The 14,503-nt window shown below is 39.6% G+C and overlaps 1 protein-coding gene across 2 annotated transcripts in view; it reads left to right on the top strand.

Annotated features, from left to right (window-relative positions):
• LOC134213632 (spatacsin) overlaps positions 1–14,503 on the top strand; it is a 51,096-nt gene that overhangs the window by 16,874 nt on the left and 19,719 nt on the right. The window contains exons 1-3 of one of the 2 annotated variants that reach the window (XM_062692870.1): positions 4,118–4,379; positions 4,539–6,175; positions 6,291–8,102. In XM_062692870.1, the coding sequence (XP_062548854.1) occupies positions 4,169–4,379; positions 4,539–6,175; positions 6,291–8,102 (3,660 nt within the window). In that variant the 5' untranslated portion in view covers positions 4,118–4,168. Of the gene's footprint in view, positions 1–4,117; positions 4,380–4,538; positions 6,176–6,290; positions 8,103–14,503 lie in introns of those variants that run through there. The other variant, XM_062692869.1, reaches the window with a different exon arrangement.

Genomic DNA, 14,503 nt, shown 5'->3' on the forward strand with positions numbered 1-14,503 from the left:
CGCCAGCAGGAAGATCGAGACCGTGAAGAGACGGAAGAACTGTACTGCGCTAATAACACACGAAAGTTCTATGAGAAGTTAAACCGTTCACGTAAGGGCCACGTGTCATGTGTAAGGACATAAACGGGAACCTTCTTTCAAACGAACGTGAGGTGATCCAAAGGTGGAGGCAGCACTACGAAGAGCACCTGAATGGCGATGTGGCAGACAACGGATGCGGTATGGCAATGAACCTAAAAGCACGCGCGCAGGATATACGACTTCCAGCTCCGAATCTCCAGGAAATCCAGGAGGAGATCGGCCGGCTGAAAAACAACAAGGCCCCTGGAGTTGACCAACTACCAGGAGAGCTGTTTAAACACGGTGGTGAGGCACTGGCCAGAGCGCTGCACTGGGTTTGGGAGGTTTGGGAGGAAGAGGTTCTGCCGCAGGAGTGAATGTAAGGTGTCGTGTGTCCCATCTACAAAAAGGGCGATAAACTGGATTGCAGCAACTACCGTACAATCACATTGCTGAACGCCGCCTACAAGCTACTCTCCCAAATGTTATGCCGCCGACTAACACCAATTGCAAGAGAGTTCGTGGGGCAGTACCAGGCGGGATTTATTGGTGAACGTTCTACCACAGCCCTGGTGTTCGCCGTACGTCAGGTATTGCAGAAATGCCGCGAATACAACGTACCCACACATAATATATTTATTGACATCAAAGCCGCATATGATACAATCGATCGGCCGTCCAGTTATTTGGTTTCGCCGACGACATTGATGTTGTGGCACGTAACTTTGAGAGGATGGAGGAAGCCAACATCAGACTGAAAAGCGAAGCTAACGGATGGGGCTAGTCATCAACACGTCGAAGACGAAGTACATGATAGGAAAAGGCTCTAGAGAGGACAACGTAAGCCACCCACCACGAGTTGGTTGAAGAATGCGTGTACTTGGGCTCACTGGTGACCTCTGATAACGATACCAGCAGAGAATTTGGAGACGCATCGTGGCAGGAAATCGTACGTACTTTGGACTCCGAAAAACGCTCCGATTGATTAGAGTTCGCCGCCGTACCAAACTGGTAGATGACGAGCATATTGTTCACTTGATTTATTGGAAGAATATTTTGTTCCCTATGTCTCTAAGGCCTACGAAAAACAAAGTTTTCGGCAAATGGTTCCAGGCGCGAAGAAAACGCTAATTGCAATTGTCGTGAAGCTTCGTCAACAAGCAGTTAACACCACTTATAAAAACCAAACTGAAGTAGTCATCGTCGATCAAATTATCACCACAAAGACTTCAAGGGGATCCCGTAGCTTAGTCGGCTACACGTCACGGGTTCGATTCCCAGTTCCCCCATCAACCTCTCGTCAATCACAGCAGTAGAACGGCGTAATGGGGAACACATCTGACCAACACAGCTGCCTGACGGCGACTGACAAACTGACCATCTTCTCGGTGGCAAACCTCCAACGGAACGGAACAAAGCATCAACATGGACCCACGATATGGGCGATCGAACGGACGATGATATGGATAATAGGTAATCTAAAAATAGATTCTGTGTGGATTCTATACGAGAATACCACAATAGATCTCGGCACAGTAGCGGTTTTCGAACACCAAGTGCCTATACTTAATAAACAAAGGAATAAATAAAACAAAGAATTCATAGCTGAGGAAGAAATGTTTAGAGAAAGACCGATCACCTGACGAAGTTCTGGCAATCAGTCGTTCACTCGAATGGGTTGCAATGCAGCTTAAAGTGTGTGATCAAAATGGAACGATAACGTGGAACATGGCTCTGAAAATTGAGTTCTTGAAGTCAAGTCATCCAAGAAGTATCCAAAGAATCCCCTGTGTTTCTAATGGGACGGCCCGCATCTATCATCGGATCCGCTGTGCCCCGCAAGAAATCAAAAATGCAATAGCTGCAAACAAACAGGACATCCCAACTAACATTTAATGTCAATGTAAATGTTATTTCAACTCGTCTATACGGCTCCAAGCTGAATATGTGTGCTATACATATGATCAAGAACTTCTATTCAATGCTTTTACCAGCAAATCTGGCGAATCTATTCAGCTGTTTTTGACGTGTCTGCACAACTACTTTACAGCATGTTACACAGTTTTTTCCTCAATCTTTACAAAACCATTTAGTAATATAATTCGCTTCAATGGCGCTTATTCAGATTTTTTGAATCTGCTAAATAAGTTTTATACAGCCACTGAATTCAATTTGATTAAATATTATTTGAGAGGAGAGTAAATTTCAGGAGTTTATTCGATGTTTTTTGTGAAAACTCAAATATCAATTTTGTTGCTACCTAGATTCGAACTCCTGATCTCCTGATTCAATGGCCGCTGCTCTGTCATCACCGTCACTTTGACATATGTAAATAACAAAGAAAATTATGGATGTGCTGCTTCGCATACCCTATAGGTTGTTTTACTAACGCTATTTTCAGATTCATGCTGTATAAACGTTAGAAAGAGGCCTACATGCTGCTTTCAGCACATAAGCTTAAAAATTATGCTTTCAGCATTATTTCAACCATTATTCAAACATCTATCAGCATGTTCTGTTGGCTAACTTTTATCCATCATCAATCGCTGGAATTGTTTTTAGGCAACATTTTCTCGACCTGTATAGATGCTACTTTGCTGCTAATCGTTTAACAGTAGCCGTCAACAGAAATATCGCTTCTAAATGGCTTGTTTTCTTACGCTATCTGCTAGCATTAATGACAGCGCTTTGTCAGTTGCTATAAGAGCAGGTGAATATCTTTGTAGCTGCATTACAGAAATCAATAGCGCATACACAGCTCCGGCAACAAAAATCAAATGTAAACATAGCGGTTTTGACGTTCCATACTGACATGCTATTAAAAGAAGCAGTAATAGGTTTACTTAAACGTTGTGTAATCTTCAAAGGTACAGAAGTTGCCTAAAAGCTTCGTTAGTTCATTTATAGCGCCATTACACTATATTGTTAGTGCTATAACAACAGCAAAAACGTTTTCATTGTGAATGCTACTCACCGTAATATGGGAAGTTGCTAACAAGCAACTCAGTTACATACATGAGCTCTTAACCGATAAGCTTTGTTGCTAATTCAGACAGAGCTGTTTTATGACTATATGAAAGCTGCATAAACGATAAAAGATTAAATATATTCGGCACACTGACTAGCTGATAGATATTTGGGTAATAGTCGAGTTGAAGTTTAAGGGATTATTTGCGGAGGCTTTTCTTTTATTCAGCATTGGCTGCTTTTATTCAAATATTATACAGCCAAAGGCTAGAAGTTGAAGCTTTTAGAACCAAAAATGTTAGTTGGGATATCTTCGGTAGTGGTGAACTACATAAGAGATACAAAGGAATCATTCGATATGTTGAAGGATTGTCTGCGAAAGGAAATCGGATGTATCCAATTTGTTTCTTTTTGGATCAAAGCTATCACTCATGCCTATTCTCTTCAGAGTGTGGGTGTGTGTGTTTGTGTATGTGCAAAAGATTCAATTTTTACTACCTTTTCATAGAGTTGCGCCAATCTTATATATAAAAATGAAATGGTCTGTGTTCGTATCCGCATAACTCGAAAACGGTTGGATGGTTGTTTTTCATTTCTTCAGCAGAAACATTCGTTATAGTTTCCGACGGGTTTATATGATATTTCCTAATGCGAAAATTACAAATAAGGTTGAGTAAATCGTGAAATACTAAAATTAAGATTCGTATGGAAATTTCGCATGGGCATTTACGCCTACTATGCAGGACAACGTCTGCCGGGTCGACTAGTGTTCAATAGTTATGAAGAAAATGATGTACCGAACTAACAAGGTTGCTATCTTGCCAAACGTACCGCACCTTTTTCAAAGCGATGCGTTTTAAATAATCAAAAAATTCGTCAAAAGCTTGTTTTGAAAGCGCAAGATAGATTTTACTTCCACCCTGCTATAGATGCTTGACCCATAAAATCATCGACGTCACGTACGCTGCACTCAACGGTTAGGTTATCTCTTTTATATTAATGAGTTGTGAACTTTGTATACTTTATTGTATTTTCGTGCACATGCGGTCCGCTATTATGGTTATTATCGGCTATTGATTCCGAACCACAACAATACCAATTTCATAATAATTGCCCAACCGAGATAGATTACAGTCTCGTCATGGCGCCGCCGCAGCCATCGTTGTCGGCTACCTCCCAACGACCGATGGCGACAACTTTCCGAGCCAAACCGGACAAAGCGCCACATCTGTTGCTTGCCACCATTATCGGAGGTAACCTCATTTCCACCGGTTTGCGTATTCTACGGCGGCGAACTATAACAACAGAATCGTCATACAACGATTGCGATGGACCTGCATCGTTATTGTCGAGTAAGGTTTCATTCAAGAAAGCATAGCGAGAGCGTAGTCAGTCGAATTAATTCTCTTTATCAACAGAGCGCAGAATAAATTAAAACTAAATACCTATCACATGTTCCTACGAAGTAATTAATTAGTCTGTGTTTTCTACGGTTTACCCGATCTTTCTAGAAACGGAAATCTCTCCACTGCTGGACAAATACGCCGTGTGGAACTATCTCTTGCGGAACAATATAGACAATCTGGTGAAAATATGGATTCAGATCAATGCGTGCATTCGTTGGTCTCCGGAGTTAGCGAGGAACGCCACGTCCAAAGAGTTGTCCAAGATAAAGATCGACATCTACGACGATCCGCGTTTCAACGAACGCCTGCGACAGTTGTTCCAGCGTTGGGAAATCAATGACTTCATGGTTTCTCAGCTATCCAGCCAACGAAGTATGTGCCGAAACGATGTTCTGCTCAACGCGTTGGCCACGTGTGGAAAATTTGTGGATCATGAGCGAGAGGATTCGCAGTTGGTTCTGCGTAGACTGTTTACGACACAGACATTAGCAGTGAATATGGAGGTGATCCAGGGCAGGCAGTTCCAGGAGGGCTTTACAAAGTATTTAGTGGAAAACAGTTTATTTCAGCTGTTCGATCTGAGTGTAGTCAACGAAGAAGGCCTACGAAATTTGAGTACGGATGAAAACTGTGATACAAGGAGAGAAGTAGAGCTGTATTTGTTTTTAAATGAACTTAAAAATAGTGGTATTAGTAAGGATGATCTTCTTAGGATTTCTTGCAAAGTATCAGAATATTTGTGTAATTTCGAGCAAAGTTTTTACGAGCAAAATCCAATTATATTTCTATTTGAATATTTTCTTAATCCGGATCATAAAACTTATCCAGAAAAGGATCAACGGCTTTGGAAGCTGCCTCATTTGAATAGCTTTATCAATAGGCTTCAACACAATCCGGTATCGTCGGTTTCTACGAAAGAATTGCTCGCATTGCATGATCTGCCCTGTCTGGAAACGATACGCAACAACCTTTTCAACATTCGCAACGGCGACGAAGAAGACAAAGATGGAAGTCTTGCGAAATATGCCATCATCAAAGAATACGGTTCAATACCCCACTTTAATCATCCTATCCTTTGCGAAAAATATGGCACACCAACGAATCTTAATTATCTACATTACGTTCAACAATATCGTTCGTGCTATGCTCTCTACCTATTTTATCTGGATCAATTGAGGTGCTACTCCCGAATAACGCCTCCACAGATAAACCTAGCGGCGCGATCAGCTGCAGAAATAGCCGTCGACCACTACCAAGATTCAAATCTTGTCACGCATTGTGTCGCATTCATCGAAATGTTGGGAATCGATAGCGCCAAGACACGAGCCTACGTGCGATGCCTGAACATGGTCCCGAAGACAAGCGATTTGGCTAAGGTATCAACGCAAGAACTGTTGGAACGATGTGAGGCTGTAGTTGTTGATAGAAACTTGGATGATCCAGAACTTTTGCTAGATTTGGAGGCAATGACCACGTTGTGCCGAAGTAGCGCATTGAAGTATCCGGAGCAATTAATTCGGCGACTGCTGGACGACAACGATTGGTTTCGGTTCTTGTTGATTGTAGAGTATCTCGACTATCCATGCGATCAAGTGCTGGATCTGTGCCAAAGTGGTTTCTGCGATAAAAATATTGGAAGCAACGTGATAAGAGCAATCAAGTACTACGTTGAAACGGTTCAGCATCGACGGAGTTCCTCACCTACGCTACTTCAGAGAAAACCATCTCGGAGAAGAAGAAAGGTAAGTGTAACTGGATAGTTGGATTCATAAATTCTTTTCATGAAATTTTGTTTGTGGGTGATAACTTGAGTACCTAAAGGATGTTACAACATACTTTTTCGATCAATGTTTCCAGGTTAGCAGCGGTGCAGCACAATTAGACAGTTACTCGAGCGTATCGAGTGAAAGTGACATCCAATCCGGACAACAACGGGGTCATATTCCGAATGAAACATCGCTCTATGACGGTGCACAATTTTTATGTGAGGAGTACAACCAAGATCTCTTTGCCACGGTGCTATTGTGTTCTAGAAAGACCAACATCTGCGCCCGGGTCGATCATCAGGAATCAGTGCTTCCCGTCTTGTTGGATTACGACAGCTTTAAGCGTTTGACCTTGGGTGGATTAACTAACACGGATACGTTCGTAAATCTATTAAAACAAGCGGTTCAACTCAAATGGCCACTGCTCGCCGTACTGGCAGGCATGACAGCAAATGCAAATCTACGATATTGCTGGATCACTTGGTTGATGATATCGGTTGAGTATCCGTATCACAGCAAGATGGAAAATGTCTCGGAAGATCTGCTAGTACAAGACCTTGTAGTTTACTGCGTAGAAAAAGGACTCGTTCAAGCTCTGCAGAACAGCGTGAACATATTTTATCCAGACTATAACTTCAGCTTACTTGTACAATATCTCCTAGAAACCTATGCACTAAACTTTTCTGAAGAAACTACAGAACTGCTGAAAAGTTTTTTGCACAACGCCTTCAAATGCCCTTTGTTGCAGCTCGCAAAACTCGACTCAATGAACTTCACCGCAAAGTTGTTAACTTTACACCTTGACAACAACTTTGTGTCTTTCTATTATCGAGTCAAGCTACTGAAGTCTTTAGTTGATTCAGACATCAATTATTTTACACATAAAATTGACTACAACACACTGCTGACTATCAGTGAAATCATTCAGCACTCCACGGTAAGGGTTGAATTCATCAAGTTTTACGATTGTCCGGATAAACTTCAAGAAGAGTATGAAACCCTCTGTGAAAGACTTGTCGCTGGGAAGTTTTACAAGGCTGCTATTGATATTGCAAACTTGTTCGATTTTCCAAAAGCTACGATCATCTTTGACCATTGGGTTAACGAGTTTGATCTCCATGGAGCGTGTGATTTCGAGCAATATCAGGCAGATGTCAGGCGTTATGGTTTCGCTCCGGAAGTTCTGCTCAAGTTCTACGTTCACATTGCACACCGGCTAAATGACAGTGACCCCAAGAGATATATGCTGCTGAGGAAAACACTAGACTTGATTAACGAATGTGATTTGTACCCGAGCGAAATGTTCGATCGCGATCGTTTGGAGTACGAATTGGCGGTAGCCTACGTTCGATGTTCTCAAGAACCATCAACGCTTGATCTATATCATTCGCATTTCTACAACACCACGTTTACTCGCGATCGCTGCGTTCTATATCACACCTTCTTGGAATTGAAAGAGGTAGCCGGAATCAACGACCTAACCATCTCGAGTCTGAAGCTGATCGATCCGGGCGAAATCATGCAGCTTGACAATCTTATCTGCCGGTTACTGGAGAAGGGAGACATTGTGCAGGCCTTACGTTACCAGGCGATTTTCGATCAGCGACCCAACGATCTGCACTTTATCGTATTCTGCATGGCCCTGGCCGAATCGTTGGTCAGCTTGTACAATCTCACCAAGGAAGAGCGGCTCATGTTGAATGAAGATTTCAAACGAGCCTCGAATCGTTTTCAACGGCGTACGTTGCGATCCAGCAGGGTAAGCCAAAGCTCGGGCAACAACTCATGGATCAGTTCACCGCTGAAGGTTAATGCGAACGATTCGTTGGACACCAGTGCCGGAGCGTCAGAGTTCGAAGAAGTGCCATCTCGCGAGAGGCAGGACATTTATGAAGCGATCAATGTGAGTAACGTTTCTTGTTGTCTTAAAAATGTTTCTTTTGCTAAGGGTGACAAACAGGATCTTACGAATTGAAATTGACAATTGTATAACATTTCGTGGTATGCCAATTCGAGATGTATTACTACTGACACGTTAATTAACTACCATTTTGCGGTCTCTACTATTTTACGGTGAACCAATTCGCGGTTGTTATAACGAGCAATTGCGTACCTACCTACATTTAAAGAAGACAAAACTCATTACTTTTTCAATGCAAGCATACACATTAATTCGAAAAAGTCAAAATCAAATAGTAATATGGTATAGAATTTTTTTTTAGCTTTTTTGTGGAATGTCATAAGACGAGTTAGTTCTATCCCTTAGAATTCCACTTCCAAAACTGTAACATTACAGATACGTATTTTGAGCTGAACAATAAGACCGTCTTTAGTGTCTCGTACTTAACTCGACTCGAGTGGTGGAACGAATAGGATAGTAGTGATCAGGGCTGTCAGATGATTTTTTCGTAAATCTGTATTGGGAATCGTAAAAAATCTGTATTGTCTGTATTTGGGGGAAAATAGTTTTATTTTTATAAATTATGCAAAATATCGATTCTGATGATTGTAATGTGATGTACTTAGATAACATTATCATTAAGTATTTTTTAAACCAGATAAATAAAATTAGAAATCACAGAAATCCGTTAGAATCTTTTAAGTGGGCTCCCCTGCAATTATGTAGAAGCATCACATCACTTAAATTCTCTCGGTTGTTATAATTCATTTTAATAGCTCAATCTTTTCTGAAATTCATGTCGTCTTTTAAATTCTACATCTTAATTATTATACGACCTCAACAAAAAAATTATCGTCATTCTACAAGTGATGTTTTTCGGATATTTTTTTCAGCTTCTTCAATATTCCACCGACATTAAATGTTAAATGTTATAATTCGGAAACAATGATTTTTGTCAATGTCCAAATACCGATTACTAAACCCGATTACGTCAACATATTTTGCCATTTTTGCATGCCCAATCAACTGATTGTTATAAGACAGGTAGGAATACATTTCTTATGCAGTCCATAAATATGTTTTAAACCTTTCTATTTACTTCTATTGTTTACCAATTGCATAAAATAATGAAAGAAAAACATATTACAATGACAATAACATTTTCCAGTGTGCCTGTGAATTATCTTAATTTGTTTAATAATTCTATAATTATTTATCAAAAATAATACTGATGGATGCTAAGCAGTCAATTCGATATACATGAGTATGGTGACGGAATTTTCCTTAAGAAACATTGAACTGTCTTAAAAACTCTTATATTCGAAACTTCTTTAAAATATATTTGGAGTTCGTTTTTAAGACTCAATCAATTTAATTAGAAATACATAACTCTATCTGAAACTCAACTAAGTTTTCCAAGTACGCATGAATCAGTCACACCTCAATTTATGGTTTTTATGTGTGGCAGAGAAATGGTACTGGGTTTGGATTGGCCGAGGCTATGCCAAATCGCACCAAGCGCCAACAAAAAATACTTGTTTTTCTATCCAAGCTTTCGTTTAGCAGATTTATTTGATCGGATATCCATCAACCCCGTAACTTAGGATACCCTGCAACAAATGATACGAAATGGTTTCCCTTTTCCTTGTTCGAACAAAATAAATATCACAAGGCAGTCAAAAAGCTGCTTGGTGCGGTTTGGTAGAACCCCGACCAATTATGGAAAGGCAACATCTAATAGTTTTGAAAGCATCGCAGTAGACTTTATATGAACCACAACGGAGAGCCACCAAAATTTTAATCAAAGCAATCGTGGCAATTCACCGTCAGTCAAATACATGTGGTGAACCATCGAAGACAGGAGTGATAGTTTTCCAGCAAACCTTATGTGATTTTTATTGGGACGATAACATTTAAAATAACAAAAAATCTGTACAAATCTGTATTGTTTTGAAAAATCTGTATAAAATCTGTAATCTGTATCAAGTCTGTATTGACGTTAAAAAATCTGTATAATACAGATAAATCTGTATATATGGCAGCCCTGGTAGTGATAGTATTAAGGCTCAAGACAAGTTGAGCGATGAAAAGAGCTTCCTGAATCTTTTACCACCGGCGGTGTGTCGTCTCTTTCCGTTCTTCGAAAAATTGGGATTGTGGTAGTGCAACATCGATACATACCACAAACACTCATTCTAAAAATAAAAATTTATGTAGTGGTTTAATGCCAATCTTTGTTCCCCTCAACTCGTCTTAATATGACGAGCAAATATTTTTTTACATGTTTGGTCTATTTCTGAGTGTACGTCAAACAAGACCGAAATACAGAGGAATAATTTCCATCTGACACTTCCCGCGCTGTTGTCGTCACAGTCTCAAGGATATGACGCTGGATAGGCAACCCCAAGGTAGTCGTCAGAGTCAATGTTCGGACCTCTGAAAGACCTTGCGTCTATAACGTCTGAGAAATAACTTATTGTTCGTTGGGGTGTAGATGCTGATCATGCGGTAGTTGAAGAATTTGCTCTTCATTCCTAAAGCCCTCTGTACACCTCCCGTGAACATGAACATGAACAAGAGGTGAGAAAGAGCGATAATTTCACAGTGAACATCGTCGTGGACAATCGAGTCTAGTTGGAAGTGTTGAATTATTGCCCACGAATGCAGGCAGCAAGTAAGTGTGCAGTAGTAAACGAAGAAAATAAAAATGAAACATATTGTCGCATATATGTATATGAATTATTTGAGTGGGTAATCTAAGGAACGATGTTGATCAAGTTATTTAATTTTAATCGTAATTTTCGTTGAAATATTCGGGAATTTTGTTATGAAAAGTCAGTAGTTACATATACTTAATGATTTTTAAATGGCAAATTTTCAACTGTGCTATCAAATGTATACATTTTGCACCGTTCAAAGTTGAATTAACGAGTTCCGGTGGTCAATTAACCTGAATCCAAATATTATCTTTCGACTGGTATGCATCAAAGAAGAGAACAACACATTTTGTTAAATCTATATATATATAAAACTCAATGTTTGTATGTTTGTATGTATGTTTGTATGTATGTTCCAGCATAACTACTGAACCCATTTACCGATTTTAACCAAATTTGGAACACACATTCTTTATCTTGAGGAAACGACGATAGGGGGGTTAGGCATGCTCTTTGGAAAAGGGGGAGGGTGTGGGGGGAGGGGTATTGCTTAGCTATCGGTCAACTGAGTGTAAATTCTGAACCCCTTGGCCGATTTCAACCAAATTTAGAACACAAATTCTTTATCTTAAGGAGGAGACGAGTCGAGCATGCATTTTGGAAAAGGGGGAGGGTATGGGGGGAGGGGTATTGCTTAATTATCGATCTACGCAGTTTAAATTCTGAACCCCTTGGCCGAATTCGACCAAATTTGGAACACAAATTCCTTATCTTAAAAAGGGGACGATAGGGGGTTAAGCATGCTCTTTGGAAAAGGGGGAGGGTGTGGGGGAAAGGGTATTGCTTAGTTATCGATCAACTCAGTGTAAACTCTGAACCCCCTGGTCGATTTCAACCAAATTTTGAACACAAATTCTTTATCTTAAGGAAGGGACGATAGAGGGGTTGAGCATGCTCTTTGGAAAATGGGGAGGGTATGGGGGGAGGGGTATTGCTAAGTTATCGATCAACGCAGTTTGAATTCTGAACCCCTTGGCCGATTTCGACCAAATTCGGAACACAATTACCTTATCTTTAGAAGGAGACGATAGGGGGCAAAGCATGCTCTTTGGAAAAGGGGAAGGGGGTGGGGGGGGGGGGGGTTGGGGTAGGGGTATTGCTTAGTTATCGATCAACTCAGTGTAAATTCTGAACCCCTTGGCCGATTTCAGCCGAATTTGAAACACAAATTCTTTATATTACAGAGGGAACGATAGGGGGTTAAGCGTGCTCTTTGTAAAAGGAGGAGGGTATGGGGGGAGGGGTATTGCTTAACTATTGATTAACGCAGTTTAAATTCTGAACCACTTGGTCTATTTCGACCAAATTTGGAACACAATTTCCTTCTCTTAAGAAGGGGACGATCGGGGGTTAAGCATGCTCTTTGGAAAAGGGAAGGGGTGTGGGGGAGGGGTATTTCTTAGTTATCGGTCAGCTCAGTTTAAATTCTGAACCCCTTGGCCGATTTCAACCGAATTTGAAACACAAATCCTTTATCTTACAGAGGGAACGATAGGGAGGTTAAGTATGCTCTTTGAAAAAGGGGAGGGTATGGGGGGAAGGGGTATTTCTTAATTATCGATCAACGCAGTGTAAACTCTGACCCCTTGGCCAATTTCGATCAAATTTGGAACACAAATTCTTTATCTTAAGAAGGGGACGATAGGGGGTTAGGCATGCTCTTTGGAAAAGAGGTAGGGTGTGGGAGGAGGGGTGTTCTTTACAAAAAAGGGAAGGTATGGGGGGAGGGGTTTTGTTTAGCAATCGATCAACTCAATGTAAATCCTGAGCCTCATGACCGATTTGAACCAAATTTGTATCAAATATTGTCTGTCCTAAGGAAGCGATTTTAGTGGATGTGGTTAAGTAATTAAAAAAAAAAAGGGGAGGGTGTGGGACAAGGGGTGTTTAGTTATCGATCAATTCAGCATGACTTCTGAACCCATTTATCGATGTCCACCAAATTTGGAACCCATATTATCTGTCTAAGGAAGACTATATCAGACTGGGTATGAGTGCCATAGCTAAATGAGAGAGAGAGGGTATATTCATTAAACGAACAGTTTAGTATACATTTTTAATTCATAGGTCAATTCAAACCAAACACGTAAGCACGTAATCCCTACCCAAAGGAAACTATTATAGAGAGGCTGGAAGGGACTTTTGGAATGGGATGTGGGAAGTATTGGGATTGGGTATTGTTGTTCATCGGAATAATTGTATGCCCAGTGAAAAGCAATGATTAATGTGTTTCCTTCTGAATGGTGGATGTGATTGCTTCTTCAAAAGTAGGCATTTGCCCGGAATAAGGCAATGGTGGGTGTGATCCCTTCTTTAAAAATATGCGTTGCCCGAATATGGCATCGATGAATGTTTTTCCTTCTTTAGAAATAGACGTTTTCCCGGAATAAGACCTTTCAAACCCAAGATCCCTTCTTCAAAATCAGTCAATGTTTCCAAAAGTCTTCTTTTAATCAAATGATAAAGTATGAATAAGTAAACACAATTACCCTGTTGATCAATTGGTTTTATCATTTTCCGATTGTAAAAGAAAACTGCAAACCAAACTGGCAATTCCGAGCAAGGCCGGGTACATAAAGCTAGTTATCTATATAATTCTGTACAGGATCATTACAAAATGTATAAACAAATTGGGCCATACAGAATTGCTAGATTTTTCTATGTACAACAATGTTGGCCTATATTTTTAATGATTTTCTTCGAAATGTATAAATATTAATTTATCAAATATTCGTTGAATGAAATAAGGCCGTTACAAATATTTAATTTAAATTATGTCCCACTGTTCTTCGAAAGGTTAAGGGGGAGATAATAAAAAATAAACATTAAAATGGAAAAAAAATCAATAAAACTCCTCGGATTTGTTAAAGAATCTTTTGAAAATCCTCAAAATTGCCCGAATTTTTTTTGTTGCCCCCTCAAAATATTATTTTTGGGCAAAAAAAACGAGAGGGGGGGGACATAATTGGTTTTAAATATTTGTATCGGCCTAATATTAGATAAATAAATTGATAATGCAATTGAAATATGAAGCAATTTGTAATGTTGCAAGAAGCAAATCTACTGAACAGAGAGATACGAAAATAAAAATAAATGAGATGGAAAGTAATCACTCACGAACTCGTGAGGATGCGAACGCAGCGTTTTGTCGATGATGTTTTTTTTTAGCTCTAGCGAGTTTGAGTAGTTCTGGTAAACCTACCCACGAAGCATGTAATTCACATGATCACAAGAATATACGAATGTACGAAAAGAGAAGTAATTTCTTCAAATTCTAGTGACTCATTCTAGTGCTCAATATCTAGTGACTTCTATCCCATTTGAACGATTGATTTTGACATGTAGTAACAAGTTTAATTTGATGTGGAATTATTTTTTTTTTAATTTTGCTAAATATAATTTTTGGCTTTCTCTTTTGGCTTACATTTGTTAAATACTTTTTTTTATCACATTTTTTATTTATTTATTATTCATTTGTTCGAATAGTGTTAATTAATGTTTGAAAATTTGACCAGAGTTCGCCAAAAAAAATCCAATTTTTGCTCAAGTTTTGGTGTTCAAAATTCAATTGATCACATATCGTATCGTATATAATTGTTGTGCTTACTATTGAAAGTCTTAATATGCATTTAATAACTTTTGCTGTGCTAAGATTTTGTTGATAGTCATTATCTAAGTTATGTAAAT

Source organism: Armigeres subalbatus, chromosome 2 (genome assembly GCF_024139115.2).
Source record: "Armigeres subalbatus isolate Guangzhou_Male chromosome 2, GZ_Asu_2, whole genome shotgun sequence".
In the NCBI taxonomy this organism is placed as follows: domain Eukaryota; kingdom Metazoa; phylum Arthropoda; class Insecta; order Diptera; family Culicidae; genus Armigeres; species Armigeres subalbatus.